This window comes from Macrobrachium rosenbergii, chromosome 22 (assembly GCF_040412425.1).
Source record: "Macrobrachium rosenbergii isolate ZJJX-2024 chromosome 22, ASM4041242v1, whole genome shotgun sequence".
NCBI lineage: Eukaryota > Metazoa > Arthropoda > Malacostraca > Decapoda > Palaemonidae > Macrobrachium > Macrobrachium rosenbergii.
Genome location: NC_089762.1, coordinates 23,714,426 through 23,735,890, shown reverse-complemented (window position 1 = coordinate 23,735,890; position 21,465 = coordinate 23,714,426). Strand labels below are relative to the sequence as shown.

General features: G+C 41.0%; 2 protein-coding genes across 2 annotated transcripts in view; one reads left to right on the top strand and one right to left on the bottom strand.

Moving 5' to 3' along the window:
* The window catches only part of LOC136850660 (phospholysine phosphohistidine inorganic pyrophosphate phosphatase-like), a 136,959-nt gene that overhangs the window by 96,167 nt on the left and 19,327 nt on the right, over positions 1-21,465 (top strand). The gene's annotated exons all lie outside the window — the stretch shown is intronic.
* LOC136850381 (proteoglycan 4-like) lies at positions 7,268-13,870 on the bottom strand. Its single transcript, XM_067123988.1, has 8 exons — positions 13,745-13,870; positions 13,357-13,480; positions 12,899-13,130; positions 11,788-11,904; positions 11,497-11,613; positions 8,958-9,074; positions 8,364-8,498; positions 7,268-8,185 (listed from the first exon to the last, which is right to left on the bottom strand). Exons 2-8 carry the CDS (start codon positions 13,414-13,416, stop codon positions 7,593-7,595), a joined length of 1,371 nt encoding a protein of 456 aa, XP_066980089.1. The 5' UTR covers positions 13,417-13,480; positions 13,745-13,870; the 3' UTR covers positions 7,268-7,592.

Here is a 21,465-nt window from a genome sequence, read left to right as displayed (position 1 = left end):
TACCTGTCTTTATATCAGATTCTTTGTGCACCTCATCTTACGCATCATTGTACGGCCTTCCTGCCGATATGTATATCTACCTTTTATATGCCATGTAACAAATGTTGTACATATTTTTATGCTTGCCAGAAGACAAATCGTGTATGGACGCAGCGGGGGTCCTTGGGTCGCCCGCTACCTTTCCGTCAGCTTTTTGTCTTATAAACACCTGTCAAGAATAATAAAAAGCAGTCTTTCACTCCTGACTTTTCTTGAAGCCTCACACTGGTGACCTAGGGTCAGGGACAGGTAGTGCAGTTTTGGCCCAGCCATTAACCGACTAAATGGCTGCACCCTACCATCAGAAAGCCTTTAGCGGACTAACTACAGCGTAAAGTTTAGGCCTCTGATAGCACTCTACCTGGCAGAAACCGTGCCATTAATGGACTAAATACGGCATACCCAAAAGGGCACATTTTGGCACTTCGTTCAACCTCTCGAACAAATCAGCACCATTAATGGACTCAATACGGCGCATTTTCCAGCGTTTTGGTGCGTGAGCAGTCAAGATGTCAGAAGTAGAACCTCAATGCAGACCCGTGAGCATCGTCTGCACGCCTCTCTCACCAATAAAGCCAGACACGGTCAAACTTTCCCTGTTCTAGCCCCAAAACACGGCATCATGGTTCTGGCGCGCAAACACGCATTTTCGCATAGCGCGCATCTCAGATGATGCTACAAAGTCAGACATAGTCATGATGGCACTCCCAGAAGAAATATTCAATAGAATCTCCCCTTGGCTGGACGCACAACCAGACAAAGTCACATACACAGCTTAAAAAACAAACTGCTGAATTCCTACTCCATGCTTGTGTCTGAGAGAGCGCAGTGCACATTCGACCTGTTATCCCAGCCCCTCGGAGATGCATCACCCAGGGAAGCCTGGGACCAGCTGCGAGGGTTAGTAACACTCCCAGGTCGCGACTAGAACGGGAGGAAAAGAACAATAGACCTGGCTAAAGCAATCTTCCTTTGGCGCCTCCCACAGGAAGTTCGGCACCAGATAAGGGATGCAGAGAACCTGGACATGGATGCCTTAGTCGACGACGCCCCGAAACTATACGAGGCCACCAAGACCGCGACACACGCCGCCGCTCTGGGAGCCTGCAAACTGCCAGAGGAAGACAGAGACGACGACAGAGACATCAACGCTGTTTATAAGAAGAGACCGCCATTCAGAGAGCACAAGACATGGCCAAACCAGGCGTGGTGTTTCTACGATAGAAAGTTCAGGACCAACGCCAGAATCTACAGGGCTCCGTGTTCTTTCACAAAAAACGACAAAGGCGGCCACAATTAACAGCTGTGGCCGCAAAACCCAACTCCCCCCGCCTAGCAGGGTTTTTCATCACAGACGATATCTCCAAACGCCGCCTGCTGGTTGATATGGGGGCAATGCAGTCGGTTTTCCCGCCATCCAGGGAAGGTTTAGAAAAAATACCTGACTCACTTCCCACCCTCATAGCAGCAAACGGAACTCCCATCCGCACTTATGGCACAACGACCCGGGCTATCTCAATCCTGGGGCACAGATACCACTGGCCTTTCGTCATAGCGGATATTAAGTTCCCTCTGCTGGGCACGGATTTCCTAGGGAACCATGGACTTCTAGTCGACGGCGCCAGACACCTCCTCCTCGACACAGGGACATGTCATTCCCGTCAGCTCTCCACCGGACCCAGGATGCCCTCCATCTGCTCCTAAGCCCCCAACAGCTACACGTCCCTCCTACAAGAGTTCCTGGATGTGTTCAAACCAGAACTACGCCAGTCACCTGGGGCTTCGGCAAAGCACGGCATCTTCCACCACATCACCACAACGGGCCCAGCAACCCATGCCGAGTTCCAACGTCTGTCCCTCCAGAAGTTACAAGATGCCAAATGGGCCTTTGCAGAAATGGAACGCATGGGCGTCTGTAAAAAGGCATCAAGCCCGTGGGTGTCACCTCTCCACATGGTAAAGAAATCCGATTGTTTATGGAGGCCCTGCGGGGACTACCGGCGCCTGAATTTGGTAACAACGCCAAACCACTACCCGCTCCCTAACATGCAAGACCTGACAGGCGCCCTCCACGGAGCCAAAATTTTCTCCAAGATGGATCTACTGAAGTCATACTTCCAAGTCCCTGTAAATCCCGACGACGTCCCAAAGACAGCAATTATCACACCCTTTGGGAGCTACACATTTTCCTATTCCACTTTCGGTCTCAGGAATGCAGGTGCCACTTTCCAGCGCCTGATGGATACCATCTTGGAAGATCTGCCCTTCTGCACCTGCTACGTCGACGACATCCTAATTTTTTCCAGGTCCCCAGAGGAACATCTTCGCCACGTCCACACCATCATAAAACACCTGCAGGACAGGATTAGTTGTCAGGTTCGAAAAGTGCATGTTCGGGGTAGAAAAAGTAGACTTCCTGGGCCACAAGATTTCCCCAGCAGGAGTGCGCCCCACAGTCTCTAAAGTAAAAGCTATAGAAAATTTCCCAGAACCACAAACCATCAAGGCCCTTCAGGAGTTTCTTGGAATGATAAACTGCTACCGGCGCTTCATCCCAGATGTCGCCCACATCATGTACCCCCTGACGTCAGTCCTGAAGGGGAATCTAAAAACACTAACGTGGGAAGCTCCTCAGCAGCAGGCATTCATTCAGATGAAAAGGGCCCTCTCCAGTGCTACCACCTTAACTCACCACAACCCTGCCACTGCCCTTAGATTGACAATGGATGCCAGCAACATCGCCTGCGGTGCAGTACTTGAGCAACTAGTGTACGGCATGCCCAGCCCTTGGCCTTCTTCAGCTGCAAGTTTTCACTAGCGGAGACCCACTACAGCACCTTCGACAGAGAGCTGCTGGCTATCTACCAAGATGTGAGGCACTCCAAGTCCCTGCTGGAGGGAACCAAATTCACAGTCCTAACAGACCACAAACCCTTGGTTCATGCATTTGCAAAACAGGGGGATGCCTGGTCTGCAAGGCAACAGTAGTACCCGACTGCCATCTCCGAGTTCGGTTGCACCATCAACTACGTCCCTGCCAAGAAAAACCCAGTGGCCAATGCTCTGTCAAGAATAGAGATCAATTCCCTTCACCTTAGCATCTACAGGACAGCAGTGACGTCTCTCAAATGGGAAGATGTGCTTTTAGCAAACTCGGACACAACTCTCCTCTGCGACACCAGCACAGGCCGCCCACGCCCCCTGGTGCCCGCATCGAGGAGAAAACAAGTGTTCGACATCGTCCACAGTCTCTCCCATCCATCGGGGCACACAACAGCACGCCTCATGACTGACAAGTTCGTCTGGCACGGCATCAACAAGGACGTACGCCAGTAGGCAAGGCACTGCATCCCGTACCAGACAAGCAAAACATACCGGCACACTGAATCCGGGATCGGTGATTTTCCCCAGCCTCGTTGGCGGTTCGACCACATCCACATCGACGTCGTCGGCCCCCTTCCACAGTCGGGGGGAGCCAGATACCTCCTGACGATCATAGATCGCTCCACCCGCTGGCCCGAAGCAACCCCCATGGATGAAGCATCAACAGCATCATGTGCAGAGGCCCTCCTCTCCAGTTGGATAAGCCGCTTCGGAGTGCCAGACAGCATAACTCAGACAGGGGACCTGTGTTCCTGTCAGAGCTCTGGGTCTCCATGGCAAGCCTGATGGGTACAACTCTACACAGAACAACGGCATACAACCCCACAGCGAACGGCATGGTTGAGAGGGAGCACCACTCTCTTACAGCAGCTCTCATGGCACGCTGCACTGACGAGAGGTGGAAGGAACAGCTGCCCTGGGTCCTGCTGGGTCTCCGCACTGCAACGAAAGCAAATGGCAATACTTTCCCTGCTGAGAAAGTCTACGGGGAAACACTGGCCATACCGGAGAATTCTTCCTGCCGACGGCTCCGACACCCCCCTCCCGAGGTTGAGGGAACTCGCACAGAGGTTCACGTCCTGCCACAAGACCTTCGCCGACAGAGCCATCATCTACAGCCCACCTGTCTTACACTCCTGCACCTACGTCTTTGTCAGGGTGGACGCTTGCCACCTGCCCTTAACCAGGCCCTACAGGGTGCCCCACCGAGTCATCAGGCAGGCCAGCAAAGCATTCCTCCTCGACATCCACAGACAGGAGGACTGGATCACCATCGACAGACTGAAACCCGCATTCCTAGTAGACAGCAAAGTTTGCGAAGAAATAGGCAGGCGGCCTGGAGTTCCCCCGCAATACCTGCCTGCAGCCGCTTCCCCACCAAAGCGGGGCCCGGGGCAGCCCAGAAAATACATCCAGCCGTCCCCAGGTGTCAGCTACACCCCATGCCCACAGTTCTCCAGAAGCAGGACCCCACTCCAACTGCCTCAGCGCCTCCATGATTAGTACTGATTCACCCAGTAATTGCTCCTCTAATTATTGTCTTGCGGGGGTAGTATTTGTAAGGGCGACAAATCGCACCTCTCTTTCCTTGTGTTTCTGTTTTCAGATATACATTAATCACGTCATGTATTTTACCTGCTAATATGTATATCTACCTTTTATATGCCATGTAACAAATGTACGTATTTTTATGCTTGTCAGAAAACACAAATCGTGTATGGGCGCAGTGGGGGGGCCTTGGGTCGCCCGCTACCTTTCCGTCCGCTTTTTGTGTCATAAACACCTGTCGAGAATAATAAAGAATGTTACGGGCTGCTCCAGGAGCAAGAGCCCGTGCCAGCACAAGACTGGCTTAATCTTAAACAACATAATAAAGAATCAGTCTTTCACTCCCGACTTTTCTTGAAGCCTCACAATATATATACACACCTGTTCCTTACACTTTTCCCTACTTCCCTCTCTTTTTCGCTTCTCATTTGCCTTCCAGCCTCGTCTACCTACTCTCGTTGATCACTAATTATGCACCGAAGATGTTCGTTGCCGCGTTAATCAATCATATAACTGCAAAACATGTCCCTGTCTCCAAAACAGGGAAACCTCTCTAGAGGTTATTTTTTCGTTTCAAAACAATCTCTCTCTTTTGTCCCTGATGGCTTTGGTAGCTTCTGGAGGTATATATTATGACTGATCTTTCTTCTTGTTTGTATTTTACGCATATTAAGAAGTCATCTAGCTTGAATTTCGGGAGTCTTGTCGCGGTGTTCTCGACATTTCAAACTTCTCACCTGACCGCTGTTAGCCAGCTAAAGGATGAATCTACATCCATCTTGCTCCATAGTTTTTGACGAATTACTCCGGGACCTGATCTCTCAACGTGGCCCTTCAATTTTCGGACTCTAATGCTCGTATGGAGGAAATATCTACTTTCAGTGAGGTTTGTGCTTCGTTTTGCCGGGTGCAAGTTCCTTCATTTACTTTGCAATACTAATTAAAGCCCCATGGTTATTCTGTAGAGTAAGGAATTCAGCTCTAAACAAGATGTCTCGGAAGATTTGCAAAGTTACATTTTTTATGATGTCCTGTTGACCTCTTTCCTTTTTAATCATTCGAGATCTTTTTGAGGTTATTTGTTCTTGTATGTGACTTTGTTTCTGTACCTGACTCTCTTTATTAGAAGACATGTATTCAAGACTGGTTGACGTTGACTTTATCAGGATGTTGCCGCTTTACCACTTTTATACAGCTATTACTGAGCTTTTCTCTCATGACCTATTTAACATTCTACTGCCAACAGTTTCTCCAGCCGCCATGATGCACATCAAGATCCGTAAGCCTATTATAGAGTCAATTTTCTTGTGACACCTCGGCCTTTTCACCTTGATTTATTCCTCTTACCTTTTCTTCATTTGGATCTGTTGATTAATCGTGTATTTTGGAAACTCATATCTTACTGTGACCAATATACATTTGAGAGTTTATTTCCCATGTCCCCATCATAAAAAAAAATATTGAAGTAAAGTAAGGGATTTGGGTGCAAGTCCCTCTGCAAAATTAGAGGCCTGATATGAAAAGCAACGAGAGACAACGAGATGAGAAACACGTCAGATAATTGTTCAAAACTATGTTACCCTTGTAACCGCTGTTTCTAATCGGAAGTTTTCATTAATTTCGAGATGTCTTTTTCTACTGTCTTCCATTTATGTCAGATGATAAGACCATAAATGAAAAAAAATAATTATATTTTTGCTGGTGTTGCACTGAAACTTCTTGTTCACCGATTAAATATGCCGCTAGTTTTCAAAACTTCTAAAGCACTGTTTGCTGGTTATTTGATTTAGTGTGATCCCTGAAAGCAATTAAATCTCCTGTTAACATGCTTGATGATTCCGCTTTGCATAAAAATCTCCTGTTAACATGCTTAATGATTCCGCTTTGCATAAAAGTGAAAGTAATCAGTTACCCACAGACAAAATAATCTTTTCTGTAGTCCGCCAATTGATCAGTAATGTGCAACAATCTTAGATTGCGTTGCATTGTGTGACCAGCCGTTATAACAGTTCTAAAACGTCTGCGCTTATGATGTTGAGTGAAACAGAGTGATTAACGAAATGCTCCGATAATCCAAGAATAAAAAATCACTATATTAACTTCGGTAACAATTCATATCCAAAGTTCGGTGGATATTTTGTAAATTTTGCTGACAGAGCAAAACGCAGTTATACCTATGGTAGTGTACCTTCGTACACTTTTCCATTTTCGGGAGCAAATAGTCATAGGGAAATGTTACAACATACGTATAACTGATTAGTGGATTCTCATCACTTCGGACACTTTCTTTTCAAGTCATGGTATTGATACACATGACGACTGGACTCTTCCTGGGATAATTAAAAACAAGCGATAAGATTCAGTTTTTATTCTCCTTGTGTTGAATTTTAATGCAATTTACATGTGGCATGTGGAATAGCCAAAGACATTATGTGCATAGTTTTATGACGGATTATTTCAAAATACTGCTCATACAAATCCGCACATTGTCAGTTACCCAGTTACAATAACAATAAAAGTGAAGGTAGCATCTGTATCAGAGTAACTGAAATGCCGTTGAAAATAATATTAGTAGTTGTGGTAGTAACAGTGAGATGATTAATTAGTAGCAAATCTTATTACTTATCGTGAAGCAGGCGGGAAAGGCAGTAAGACAGTTCAGTGTTAGTGAGTCAGTTTTCCTTTGCATATCATTGCAAATGATAAAAATAAATATATATATATATATATATATATATATATATATATATATATATATATATATATATATAATATTTTTATTATTCCAACAGGACCCTTTTATTCTAATATGGAGTTTTTTCCCGAATGGTAAATTATTTCGGATAGTATTTAATGTTACTTATAGCATAGTAGCGTAATGCAACAGCTTTTATTCAAATATATGATCTTGCTTTGTTTACTATTTATTACGGTAAGATATCATGCTCAGATATTTTTAAGTACAGCCTTGTTGTTGCTACAGATAAATGTGGTAAAAACAGCATCTTTCTTGAGTCTCTCTGTGCAGTGACAATCTTTCCCGGTATTGTGAAATGCTTTTCAGATGTAAAAATGAATTTATCGATATTGCATACATTTCTATTGCCTGCTGTTGGTGAATATTAATTTTCTGTTGTGGTAGAGTCTTCATTCCCTGTTGTCGTAGGATGTATATGTATCCATGTTGTAAAAAATTCATTTCCTGTTGTTGTTGGAGATTCATTTTCTGTTGTGGTAGAGTCATCATTTCCTGTTGTAGGATGTATATGTATCCATGTTGTAAAAAATTCATTTCCTGTTGTTGTTGGAGATTCATTTCCTTTTGTAGTAGAGTCTTCATTTCCTGATGTTCTTGGTGTTGATGAATGTCCATTTTCTGCCTTCGTAGAATGTTCATTTCCCCTGGATACTGTATGTTCACTTTCCGTTGTTGATGGATTTTCATCCGAAGTTACTGTGGAATATTCATTCTCTGTTGCTGAGTCGTAATCATTTTCCGTAGCTGGTGGGTATTTATGCTCTCTTGTCGCGGAGTATTCAATACTCGTTGGCGTTGTATCGGTTGAATGCGCTGTGACTGTAGTCGTTATTGTAGAATTGTTTAAGTCACAACAGGTGCAGTTGGAACCGTGGCAATATCCTTTGACTCTTCGGTCCGGTGGACAGGAATTCGAGCAGTTAAAAGAGTGTCCCCTGCCACATCTCCCTTGGCAACCTACAACGAAGAATTTCGAAAAATCGTGATTATGATAGAACACTTTTATGCTGAAGGTGAAGTCTCGTGTGAGAAAGAAAGAGAGAAGAGAATTACCGCTTATGCAAGCTTGTCCTCATTTCATATTGCAAATGTCATAACTACAGTGATATGCCTCTGAAGACAGTTGAGTACTTACTGTGTTTCTTCTTGCAGCAAGAGCACTCTTTCCCTCCGCAGCCTTGCAAGAGCTTCTCTTCGTCGTGGTCACAACGTTCTTTGCAGGTTCCTCCTGCGATGCCTCCACAGGGGTCTCCGCAGCGGCTAGCACTTGCTGGTCGAGAACAAAAAGATTTTGATGTGAAAGAAAGAAATCCTGCCAGAATTTGCCTCGTTTTCGGCAGATCTAGTGCCGTGCTTGCGACATTTCAAAAAGGCACTGCACAATATACTAATCCTGTCTGGAATCCTAATCTTTATTATTTTAAGACTCTAGTTCTCCGATATTCGACACTTGATACTCAAGTCTCACGGAAGACCATCAAAAAGGATTTTATTAGTTGTGACGTCCGTGGGTTGACATTTTTTTTTATTTATTTACTGCAGATTCTTGGCTTGTATTCATAAGGTCCGTTGTTTGCTCCAAGCCTGTAACCAACCATTTGTACCAGTGTCAGCTAGTCAAGATAAGGGCATAGGGCTTTCGGGACATAGGGTGTATCGAGTCAGTTCCCTGGTCTGGGTTGGCACACATCACAGTATGCGCGTAAAATTCTTCTTCGTGCACACTTACCTGTGTAGCAGCATTTGCAATTCCCGGCGGGGCACATGAAGAAGGGATGTTTGTACTCGGGGAAAATGCATTCGTCTCTGCAAACCCCGCCTTTTCCGCAGGGGCCTTCTGTGCATGCTGTGGATCAGAACATTCTTAATTTTATGACTTTTCAGTTAAGAGAAAAGGAGTAAAAAGTTTCACAGAATTCAAAAGTTATATGTTGAAGGTCTAGAAGAATAGCTTACTACTTCGCGGTAATTAAAGAAGAGGTCTGTGAATGTTTTTTTAAGTAGATATTACGCAGACAGAAATTTCTTTCGAAGCACTACATCATCATCACATTTGAGATGGTAGAAAGCAGGCCAAAAGATCAAAAGGAATACCACATACTACGAAATGATGCACAATCACTGTATTTGCCTTCGCGCCTATCTTTGATCAGATATGTCGGTATGTACGTGTACACAATATTTGGATATGAACTAGATTATATATGGTTATTTATCGTACGCACACTTGAATATATACATGAAATTAAACTATTGCTCCTAACAGGTGTAGCTTTGGATAAAAAAAAAAAAACACACAACGGGCACTACCCTGTTCGTAAACAAAATGCTAGATGATGGGTGCGTGAAACATTAGTCGTTTCACACATCTACACAAACAATCATCAGCAGTGCATCGGCGCCGATACACTCACTGCCATTAACTTCAGTCTTGCATTCGCTCTTGTACTTACAAGATATTAAGACCACCTTCCCAAAAAATTATTTTGCTCCAGCTGTCCAGATTTTTCAAGGCTTTTTAATCTTTTCTCTATTACAACACTTTCGAATTAAGCACTGTATCCTTGAGTACCGTATCGATCTTTCTTTTAAACTGTAAATTATCTTTTCTTCTGTCAAACAATTGCACCTCCAATAATCTTTTTTTTTTCTTCACCGAACCTCTTAGTTTCATATCCGACCACTTACTGCTTTTATATCGTTCTCCTACCCTCATATAACCACAAACCTAGTGACACAAACATTATATATATAGTATGTATAGAGTATATATGTATATATATAGTATGTATAGAGTATATGTATATATAGTATATATATATATATATATATATATATATATATATATATATATATATATATATATATATATATATATATATATTACATGTAGACGACCACATGAAAGGTGAAAATTAAAGACCAGGTACCAAGCGCTTTGTACCCCGAAGAAGTGTACGCAATACACGAAAGCGCTTGGTACCTGGTCTTTAATTTTCACCTTTCATGTGGTCGTCTACGTATATATATTTGTCATATATGCAGTTTGGTGACTTATTATATGATATATATATATATATATATATATATATATATATATATATATATATATATATATATATATATATATATATATATATATATATATATATAGACACTCCTGTTCTTACCATTGTTCTCCCGTCCACCTCGTACTAACATATAACCAAACGAACTCATTTTACTCTTTTCCACTTATGCATATCAATATTCTTCTTCAGGAACCACGAATTTCCAACAGTCAACCCCTTTCCAAGCACATTTCCACGACAATGTTTCCAGTTCATTGACTTCAAGCACTCCATACTTATGAACAACTTTATCTTTCCCCGTAGGGGGCTAGTGCCGTCAGTGCATCTCACGGGGTGCACTGTAGGCATTACTAAAAGTTCTTTGCAGCGTCCCTTCGGCCCCTAGCTGCAACCCGTTTCATTCCTTTTACTGTACCTCCTTTCATATTATCTTTCTGCCATCTTGCTATCTACCGTCTCCTAAAAATTATTTCAAAGTGCAGCTGCGAGGTTTTCTGCCTGTTAATCTTTCAGACCTACCTACTCTCAATTTCCTTTCCAGCGCTGAATGACCTCATGGGTCCCAGTGCTTGCACTTTGGCCTAAACTCTATATTCCATTCCATTCCTAAACCAGTTGTCAGAACCACCCTTTCATATTCTTCAAACCCAGCCTGACAGGATTCATCCTTTACCAACAACTCTCTCACTTTCATCATTTTCTTGTTCTTGACGATTTACTGTCACTGTTCCAATGTTTATTCTACCACAATCATTCTTATATACACTTCGATGGATTACCAATAAGGGGTGCCGAGTGCATCAGACCATCCTTTGTCTTAAAATTGATTGCATCCTTAATAAAAGTTCATTGTAATTTGTTTAAGGCAGTTTGCTATGGAGATCGTTTTCTTTGAGATAGGCAGATTGCCCCGTTACTTTGTATTGCAGTGTAGTGTTCTTCAGAAGTAAACACACGAAGGAGCTGTTTGTGTTTTTCTGACCCTCTGCAGTTTTGCCATGGTAACTTCCACTAAATGAACATAACAAGGTTTTCAAACCTAATGCTTTAGAGCTGGCCAATGGGGCTAGCAACCAAATCTCAAAACCCTAACTCATAAACACTGATGATGCCCCCTTCTATCTACCCTTAGCTAAGACCTCTTTTCTCAAAGGACATTATTTATAGCCATGAAACGCTGGTTAATGCAATACTCACGCTTCTTAAGGCAACAAATACAGCCTTTCGAAGGACATTTCCCAGGCACTTCCTCTTCGTTGGGAAGACATACGTCAGCTCTGCACGTCCCTCCCTCGCTACAATCGCCCTCGCAAGCTAAAATAAACATTGAAGATACTGCATTTTTAAATAAAGACCAAACGATCTAAATGCTACGGATCTATATATGTTTGTCTGCGTATGGGAATTAAAAAAAAAACAGAAAATTATTACAAATATTTCCCTTGACATCTGTTTCGAGGATTTCATGATGTCTGAAGTTACACTCACTGTTTTTTGGGATGCAGCACTTGCAGCTCTCCCCGCACGTGGACTCTGGATCCTCCTGCTCGTGAGGATTGCACTTGTCTCTGCACATGCCTCCATTTTCACATCTGCCCATACAAGCTGTAACGACAATACACTCCGATTTTCTTAGTTTTCCAGATTTAAATTGCCTCTTTTTCTGTTCTCATTATACGCGTACATATATACATGAGTATGTATATATATATATATATATATATATATATATATATATATGTATGTATGTATGTATATATAATATATATATATATATATATATATATATATATATATATATATATATATAATGAACACATGAGAATACACACACACACACAGAAATATATATATATATATATATATATATATATATATATATATATATATATATATATATATATATATATATTATAATGTATGGAAATGAACACATGAGAACGTGTTTCACAGAAATATATATATATTACATATACATGTGTGTACAGTATATGCTGGAGATTGTATAAATACAGTTATATTTCCGTTATTTAGAAAGTAAACAATCTATTTCTTCATATCTTGTAGATCATTTGGAAATACGATTTTAAGTTATCTGAAGTTTTGTATCTTAAATTTATTTTTTTTTCAAAAGTTTTTTATATATACTGATAAAAAGAAAACTGGGAAAAGATATTTCGAACGAAAAAATTCAAATGATTCAAATGACCTTTAATAATTGTGTTCTCGTAACCTTAAATAAAATGTTTTTAAAACGTATGATCAGGTATCATTAATTCTTCGTTTTTTCCATATGCCTGCATGTTTTTGTGATTAAAAATATAATTGCTGTGTTAATTTTGGGCGTTGCTTTTATTTTACTGTATGATTATTAGATCCGATGGTTCAAGTTCTTTGCAATGGCTGTTAGTTAATCTACAAAAGACCTCTTATTCCTTAATGATTACAGCTTATTATCTGGAAAGCTTAAAAAAAATTAAATTTAAACCTCAACCTTTAGTCATAGATGTCATTTTGAGCGCGCGCGCGTGTGTGTGTGTGTGTGTGTGTAGGCCTAATATGTATGAACAGAGTAGCATCGAGTTACACTCGTACTCACGAATGCAACAACTGCATTCCGGTTTCATCAGAGAGGAGCAAAGGTTATCATCGTGGAGTCTGAAGAGACATGGCTCGTTCTTCGACCAGTTGCCACATTGTCCGCCAGTGTGTTCGGCACAGCCAGTGTCAAGGCATTTGGGGAAAGGATCGTAAATTCTCTGCAGATCCTCATTCTCGTCCTCCTTCGCAATATACGTCTCAATTTCTTCGTTTTCTTCTGCATACGCCTCCTTTCAAGAAGGAGAAAATGGTTAAGATGTGATACCACAATACACTGACCGAAATATTAACACGGAGTCCACCACTCATTCAAGAGAGACTGAAAACAAGTTCACATATCATTATCTGGTTTACGAAGAAAGAAGAGGACACTATAAGAAACTAAAAGTACTGGATAACCACAATACATTGTTCGGATGACGATGGGAAAGCACCAACCAACTCCTTTCCACTTACCCTAATGGGATATAGTCCTGTCCCGAGAAGGATCAAGAAAAACGCTGAAGCTCCGGGCATATTCACAAAAAGGTTTGGCTCTCCGAAGAATTTAGCTTCTGTTTAGGTTGAGATGGCATGAGACCTTTAAAAACAGCAAAGAAGACTGTGGACTGAGTTATAAGCGTTATTAAAAAACAAAATCGTTAATGTACATTTTTTCATACTGTTGAACTTGAAATGTATGTTCGTGTATTTCCAACCGCAACAATTATTCATACAAAAGAGTAAACCACGAAAAGATGTGTAGGAGAATAAATGTGGAAATTTTCAAAGAAGAAGAATTATTGTTAGTTCCATTTTCATCAGCGACAAATGACTGTCCAAGACTTCTGAAAATGAGACTAACTGGCGCTTTCGTCGTTTGAATAACCTGGTCTTACACCAAGAAAGAGACCCCCTTGCCTGGAACCGAGCTTGATAATGGAGTCAGCGTTGCACTGGCGACTCTTACTCAGTGCTGAGCCCGAATGCAAAGAACCGAAGGCCGAGCCTTTTATATATCGGGTCCCGATGGACTCCCCTAATTATATACACTTGTTCGGAATTCATTAGAACTCTGTTGGCTTTTGTCCAGTCACTGTCCCTATGAGAACGTATTTCACTTACCTTTGACCTTTCCCACTCAGCCCTGTTTTCACTCTTTTGCTCATGAATGGCTTCCTTTTTGATATTACAGTTTAGAATATTTCAGTCTGCTTTGTTGTTCTTTCAATGGTTTTTGTCTAGTCCATACATTATTTAAATTTCTGTTAGTTTATACACAACTACAACAATAACAACATTACTATGCACAATGTCAGATGGAAGTGGCGGTAGATAATTCATAAAAAAACTGATGATGATTATGTTGATAGTAGATTCCTCCTTCCTCGCATTATGGTTGTTGCTTCTGAAAGTAATGTCGCTGTTGAGGCTATCACCTAGCTCTCGGGTATTCTGTAGACCTTGGCCAGTACAGCAATCCTTACGTCTCGCCAGCTCTGATTTTACCTCTGTATAAAGGTTCAAAGTATGTATGGTGGTGGCTTGGTTCTGAAGTCCACATTATAATCATACAGTGGACACTGTTCTGGAAAAGGAGTAGGATATTTGACTAGGCTTCCATGCTTCGGTGATGGACTTCAGTTTTTAGCCTTTAATCTTACACCTAATTGTCATATATTTTCGTTCCCTTAGACTAGTGACTTACAAGGCTATGACGTTCTACCTTATAGTTAAGTTATTATCAATTATAGTCAGCCTCCCTGGACAGTAAACATGTAAATACAAACAGAATTTACAAATGAGACAGAGTCTGTCCGACTTGTCTAAGATGGATGAAAAGGCAATTGAAGTACATTAGGAGAGGAAAGACAGACAGAATCCTGTGGTCATTTGTTGGCCATCAAAGGATGTAACTGGGACTCGTACTTCATTACGAACTTATTATTTTTTCCATATCCCTTTCTTATTCTGTATAACCATGAATAACAGCTATTTATTTTATATATTTAACTTTCCAAAATTGGGTAAAAACAAAATATTTAAGCAAATAAATATCGTGTCCAAGATTAGATTTAAAAATCCCAACATACAGGGCAATTCAAAAACGCAAAGTTAGAAGTGACTAGACGCCCGAAATGTTTTGTTTTGGCAGAAGTCGATGAAAAAAAAAAGACCTAAACGCCCTTTACTAGACGAGGCCTAAAGTAAACAAGAAAAAAGACAGGAAGACGGGCGGGGCTTAACCCGATGGTCTTGCTTAACCACGAAGGTGCCAGTAGACCTTCCTCTTAAAAAGGGAGAAAGGCTGCAAGCGTAAATAAAGCATGAGTAGCATAAGAATTCCAAAATTCTAAAGTAGAACTAAACTGTCACTGAACTGTGTAATACAAGGATAACCGACCTTCAAAGAGTAAATCTTTGAAGAGGTGGATTGATGTGCATTAAGAGGCTGCCCACGAGCGGCAATTTCCCATAAAGCTCAACGGGAAGCACTTTTCCCTAGATGTACTAGAGTACCAGAATCTTTTCCTGAAAAAAGCGGGACGCCATATCTCAAAAACTAATCACAGAATTTTCTTGAAATCAGTCTCATTACTTTTCCCACACCCAAATTACTTCAGGGAGTATAATCTAACCTCACTTAACCTAGGGGCATGGCAAGAAAAAAAAACGGGGCTGGTGCAATACTAGCATACATCTCAGGAATTTGGCAACGGGAAATATTTAAAATATTACCTGCAGAAAAGTGAGAGAGACAGAGGACCTAGAGATGGTGGGAGGAAGGTATCACGGATCGTACAAATTGTTTTATATTTGAGGAAGTACCCTGCATACGAGAGCAGTACTCTAAAAGATGAATAATTTTAACTGGAAGTTTGAGTAACAGCGATGGCAAAAACCATTTGTGGCATCTAAATAATAACAGGCCCACATCCAATTTACTTGGAGGCCGATTTAGCAGTCTGGACAGCGAGTGATCTCTAAATACATTAGAGGCAACCTGGACATCCAAAATATTGATAGAGAGTTTCAGTACCGTTTTCATAAACAGTAATAAAAAAAAATTGGGTGGGGCAGGAAAGAAAGAAACATAATGAAACCGTCTTGGAGACATTAAATTTAATTAATTTGCGTGACAGTTCGAGATTGGGTCTGATGAATGAAAGAAGGCTTGGAGAAGAACAAAGCAGAAATGGGAAGGGTAGAATCATCAGCAAAAGCATCCATAGGAAACGAGGTCCACTAAAGAATAAAATCTTAGGCTAATGACGACGAGAAGGTGAGGAACTGAAGCAACGACAAATTTTTTCCACTACATTTGGTACATGGTTTAGATTCTTAAGGCTGTCTTCGCTCAACTACCGACGCAACTATAATCCCATCCTTCACGACATCTCTTGAGCGCCCGTATTCGTTATCATAGGTGTGATATTTGTGAAGCATGCACAGATATATAAAGTACTTAGAGCGTGCTTGAAGTATGCACTGGTACATGTGGGGGGAAGAATAACTGAATTACAACTAGTGTTCATAGAAGTTGTAAACGGATAGACAGATAGATAGATAGATGAATTTGCTTCGATACGATTATTATTGTATGAAGGGTTTTATCTGAGAGAGAGAGAGACAGAGACAGAGACAGAGACTTCCTTAAGGATCAGTCAGACTGTGTAGCGGAAAGCGCATTTCATTGAACAACGATACTATTGTGCCTGGTCAGAACTGAAGACTGATAAATGGCATAAACAAAATACTCTCGATACTCAGTGTTTATTATGCACTAAGAAGTGTGCGGTAACTTATTCAAAAGAGCTTATTAATATGAGATTAATGTTTATGTAACAAGAGAAAATAAGCGACAGGTGCGAACGATTTTACAGCATATAAATCACCCTTAATGAGAAAGAATCAATTTGCGTTTATTTTAACATGCTGGAATCCCTCCTCCCGAGATTAAGACAGGTCGGAGAGTTACAAATTTCTTATTAGCTATTTGAAATCCGAAGCCAATTTTCCATTGAAACGAATTATAATTATTTAACTCGTGTAAAAGAGTAACATGCTCTCTTTTTCTTCCAAAAAGCTTTGCAAAAGGCTTTTTTTTCAAAACCATATTTTTCGACTAATAGAATGTTTTCTCGCCTCCATTTTACAGTCTATTATGTAAAAGATTCAAGAGAAGTAACATCCATTTATTTTTTCTTCAGTGATAATAAGCAATAGAGCTGAGATAGGTCAAAATTGTAAAATCCAAGTCTTCCGGTAATGGAAAAAAAGTGTTGCTTTATACATCTGGTGAGTGTGGCTTTATACATTGTAATATATAGCTAGTGAGGGAGTGATCACCCTCTACCCACACAGATCAATGCCCCTGGGAGCAGCGGGTGTTTGCTTCTCAGGCAGATAAACTCCTTGAGAGTGAAATGGCTGGGAGGCACGTCGGCATGCGATTGGCCTCAGCATAGCTAAGCCTTTCGGGTGTGGGCATGCAAGCAAATTTGCTGCCTACTGCGATTGCAACACTGTGGCGAAGTGTTCATGTAGTTAGCCAAAGAAACCTTGATTGACTCGGACAGAAGAGGAATTGCCTCCCCTGCCCGTGCAGCCCTTAAATGGGCAGGGGGTGCTAAGAATCTCACGGTCTCTTAATTCTTTTATTCTTTCTAAAAGTACTATCAAAATTGGCGATTGGAATGTGAGAACGCTTAATCAGGATAGTAAAATTGAAGAGTTAGTGGCAGTTTTTCAAAGCTATGAATTAGACATTTGTGCTGTGACAGAGACAAGATTAACTGGGGTCGATAAACTGGATTTGGAGAATAAGTTATGTTTGTTGATGTCTGGCCGACGGGATGGAATGCATCAAGGTCTATATGTATCTCTATAGACGTTGGAATGCATTATCAGGGAGTAGGACTGCTGTTGGGATGCAAGGCGGAGAAGGCTCTGTGTGAATGGGATCCTACAGACGAGCGATTGTTACATGCACGGTTCAAGTCAAATCATGGTAACATCAGTCTGTTTGTGTGTTATGCACCCACTAATGATGCACCTGATGAAAGGAAAGACGCATTTTATGGAAAGCTGTAGGAATGAATAGGAAGTGTTGCTAGACATAATGTTTTGATTTGTATTGGAGACTTCAGTGCAATAATGGGATGCTCGAATGAGGGATTTGAGGCTTGTATTGGTATGATGGGTGTCGGTGGTAGGGTGAGTGAAAATGGAGTAAGGTTTGGGAGTTTCTGTTTAGCAAATGACTTGGTCATTGGGGGCACACTTTTTCAACATCACAATATACACAAGACGACATGGGTGTCACCTTGTGGAAAATATAAAAATCAGATTGATCATATTGCTGTTAGTAAAAGGCATAGAAGCTCTTTGCTAGATGTTCGTGTTAATCGGGAAGTGATATTGGCAATGATCATCAACTCAGCGTTGCAAAAATAAGACTTGAGCTAAAAAGTCAGAAAAAGGGAAAACCTGTTGTTGATAGGTACGATACTGATATGCTTAAAAGAGAAGGAGAGGAAAAGGCGGAATTTCGAACAGAATGCAGAAGCAGGTTTTTGATCTTGGTAACACTGGGGGAGGGAGGGAGTAGTGTAAATGAGATGTCTGAAGATGTGAATAAAGTTTTGCATGAGGCTGCTGGTTATACGATCAGAGGTAGACAGATTGAGAAAAAAGATGTGGATGCCTGAGGAAACATGGAATATATGATTAAAAAGAGAGGTGAAGCAAAACTGAGGAGTGAAATGCATTTTGTTAATGATGAATTTGGATTAGCAAGAACTAAGTACTTGAGTTTGGATTCAGAAGTTAAAAGACTAAGAGGGATAAAAGAAGATCTGTTAATGAAAAGATTGCGGAAACTGAAAAATACCGCCTGCTCAGGAAGATTTAAATATTGATGAAGGTGAAATCAGGCTAGAAGAAGCAGTTAAGGAAATAAAACAGTTAAATAATTATAAAGCACCAGGAGAGGATGGTTTATTCCCGGAAATGTTTAAAGTGGAGGAAGGTAGATTAATATTTGTCTTGAAGATATTATTCAGTGAGATATGGGTGAAAGGGATAGTACCATCAGGTTGGAAGAATGGTATGATCATTAAAGTTCCAAAGAAAGGAGATTTGAGTAGGTGTGGTAATTGGAGGGGAACCACTTTGCCACCTGTAGCCTTGAAAATTTTCAGTAGAGTATTGTTGAATAGGTCGGAGCCAGTGGTTGATGGTACTCGGAGGGATGAACAGGCCGGTTTTAGAAAGGGGCGGGGTTGCAGTGACCAGATCTTCTTGGTAAGGCATTTAATGCAGCAAGCTAATGAAATGAAAGCCCCGTTAAGTCTTTGTTTTGTTGGTTTTGAAAAGTCCTTTGATAGTATTTCGAGAGGGACTATGGGAAAAACCATGAGGCATTATGTAGTGCCGGAAAAGTTTGTGAGGGTTATTATGAACATGAATGAGGGCACATCTTATAAAGTGATGGTTCTTGGTTGTTTGAGTGATACATTTGAAGTTAAATCTGGTGTGGTTCGGGATGGCATTGTGTGTCCTCTGTTGTTTGTATTGGTCGTAGATTACGTAATGAGAAGGGCTAAAAGAGAAACGGATGCAGCTATAATCTGGGGAGAAAAAGGGAAACTTCTTGACTTAGATTATGCTGACGATATATAGTAGTCCCGATCTGCGAGCGACCAGAAAAGATGCAGAGAGTGTTGGATTGTGTAGTGAGTGAAGTTCAAAAGGTTGTTTAAGTTATTAATAATGGAAAAACTGAAATCATGAATATGAATATTGAAAATGCACAGGACTGTCTAATTGAAGGTATGGTAGTAAAGCGAGTGGATAAGTTTAAATATTTAAGTACTTATTTAGATAAGGATGTTTCTCTGAGCACAGAATTTATGGAAAGATTAAAAAAGGCTCATCAGGCAACGGGAATTCTTAAAAATATTTGAAATAATACCAGTTTTTCTGTACATACAAAAATCAAAATTTATAAGGTAATGGTTAGGAGCATTTTAATTTATGGGCATGAGCCATAAGTACAGTGACTTCGGAAAATAAATTTTTAGCATTTGGAAATAAGGCGCTCGGAAGAATATTAGGAATTAATTGGAGGAATAGAATATCAAATAGCAGAATTAGAGAAGTAAAGGGGGGGGGGCAGCCGGTTGATGAGCATGTTAGATTCTCAGGCTGGAAGTGGCTAGACCATTTGTATAGAAGACAGGGAATAGTACGAGATACACCAGGGTGGGTTGCCCTTGGTAGAAGAGGTAGAGGTAGGCCAAGGGAGACGTGGTTGAGGACACTGAGGCGGAAGAAGGAGATGAGTGTTGGAGAGGACAGAATGTGGTGGTGTGAGTTCATCGAGGCCGTATGCATCCCCTTGGGTGCAACAGGAAATGACCGATTGATTGACCCGTTAAGCATTTCAGAACATTTTTCCTCAAAATTGACAACGTTAAACAGAACTTACCTAACCCCGTAGACAGAGCGCAATATACAACTTACAATGATGTTTACAAATTCCCTTTATCAGTCATTTCTTTATCATGTGATTTATTCCAAAATTTTAAGAATTAAACTAGCCAAGAAAGCTATCTTATTAACCTACAGGCTCAAAAAAGTGTCCAGAGAAATGTTTTGAATGACGTTGCATCTTCCTAGATAAAGATGTTAGTAGAATGTTGGAAAGACAACTTGAAAAAAGGAATTGCGTTTATTGGAAAGTAACGCGTCAGCTCGTTTACATATTAGGTCATCTCACACTTGCGAGAAATCAAATTCTAATATTCATCCCCTCTTCAAAGAGAACGGACTGCACAGGTGCTGATACCACAAGAAAATTGTTGAGAGAGAGAGAGAGAGAGAGAGAGAGAGAGAGAGAGAGAGAGAGAGAGAGAGAGAGAGAGAGAGAGAGAGAGAGAGAGAGACTGTTGTTCCGAGTATGAAATATGAAAACAAGATCTAAGCTCTGATTTGAGTTTAATGAATGGTACATACATTCCATGGTTGGGATGCAATATAATTTCACATGTAGTTCCTGAGACACACACACACACACACACACACACACAGAGAGAGAGAGAGAGAGAGAGAGAGAGAGAGTCAACGCTTTAGTTCGTTCTAAACGGATGATGCATACCAGTTCACGGTTGGGATGCAATGTAACTTATCATCTCCCGTAGGGGGTAGTGCCGTCAGTACACCTCGTGCGGTGCACTGTAGGCAATTTTTAAGGTTCTTTGCAGCGTCCCTTGGGCCCCTAGCTGCAACCCCCTCTCGTTCCTTTTACGTACCTCCTTTCATATTCTCTTTCTTCCATCTTACTTTCCACCCTCTCCTAACAATTGATTCATAGTGCAACTGCTAGGTTTTCCTCCTGTTACACCTTTCATACCTTTTACTGTCAATTTTCGTTTCAGCACTGAATGTTCTCATAGGCCCCAGGGGTTGGCTTTTGGCCTAAATTCTATATTCAATTCAATTCAATAACTTATCATCTGTATCCTGTTTCAGAGATGAGCTTGACAAGGCAAATGATACAATGTTGTAAGAAATCAAATATAT

What these genes read in the sequence shown, in the direction of transcription:
- LOC136850381 (XM_067123988.1), bottom strand. Translation starts at nt 13,416, where the DNA reads ATGCCCGGAGCTTCAGCGTTTTTCTTGATCCTTCTCGGGACAGGACTA. An exon ending in CAGGACTATATCCCATTAGG is followed by an intron (nt 13,131 to 13,356) that starts GTAAGTGGAAAG and finishes CCTTCTTGAAAG; the next exon opens with GAGGCGTATGCAGAAGAAAA. An exon ending in TTGCAAATGCTGCTACACAG is followed by an intron (nt 8,499 to 8,957) that starts GTAAGTGTGCAC and finishes GTTCTCGACCAG; the next exon opens with CAAGTGCTAGCCGCTGCGGA.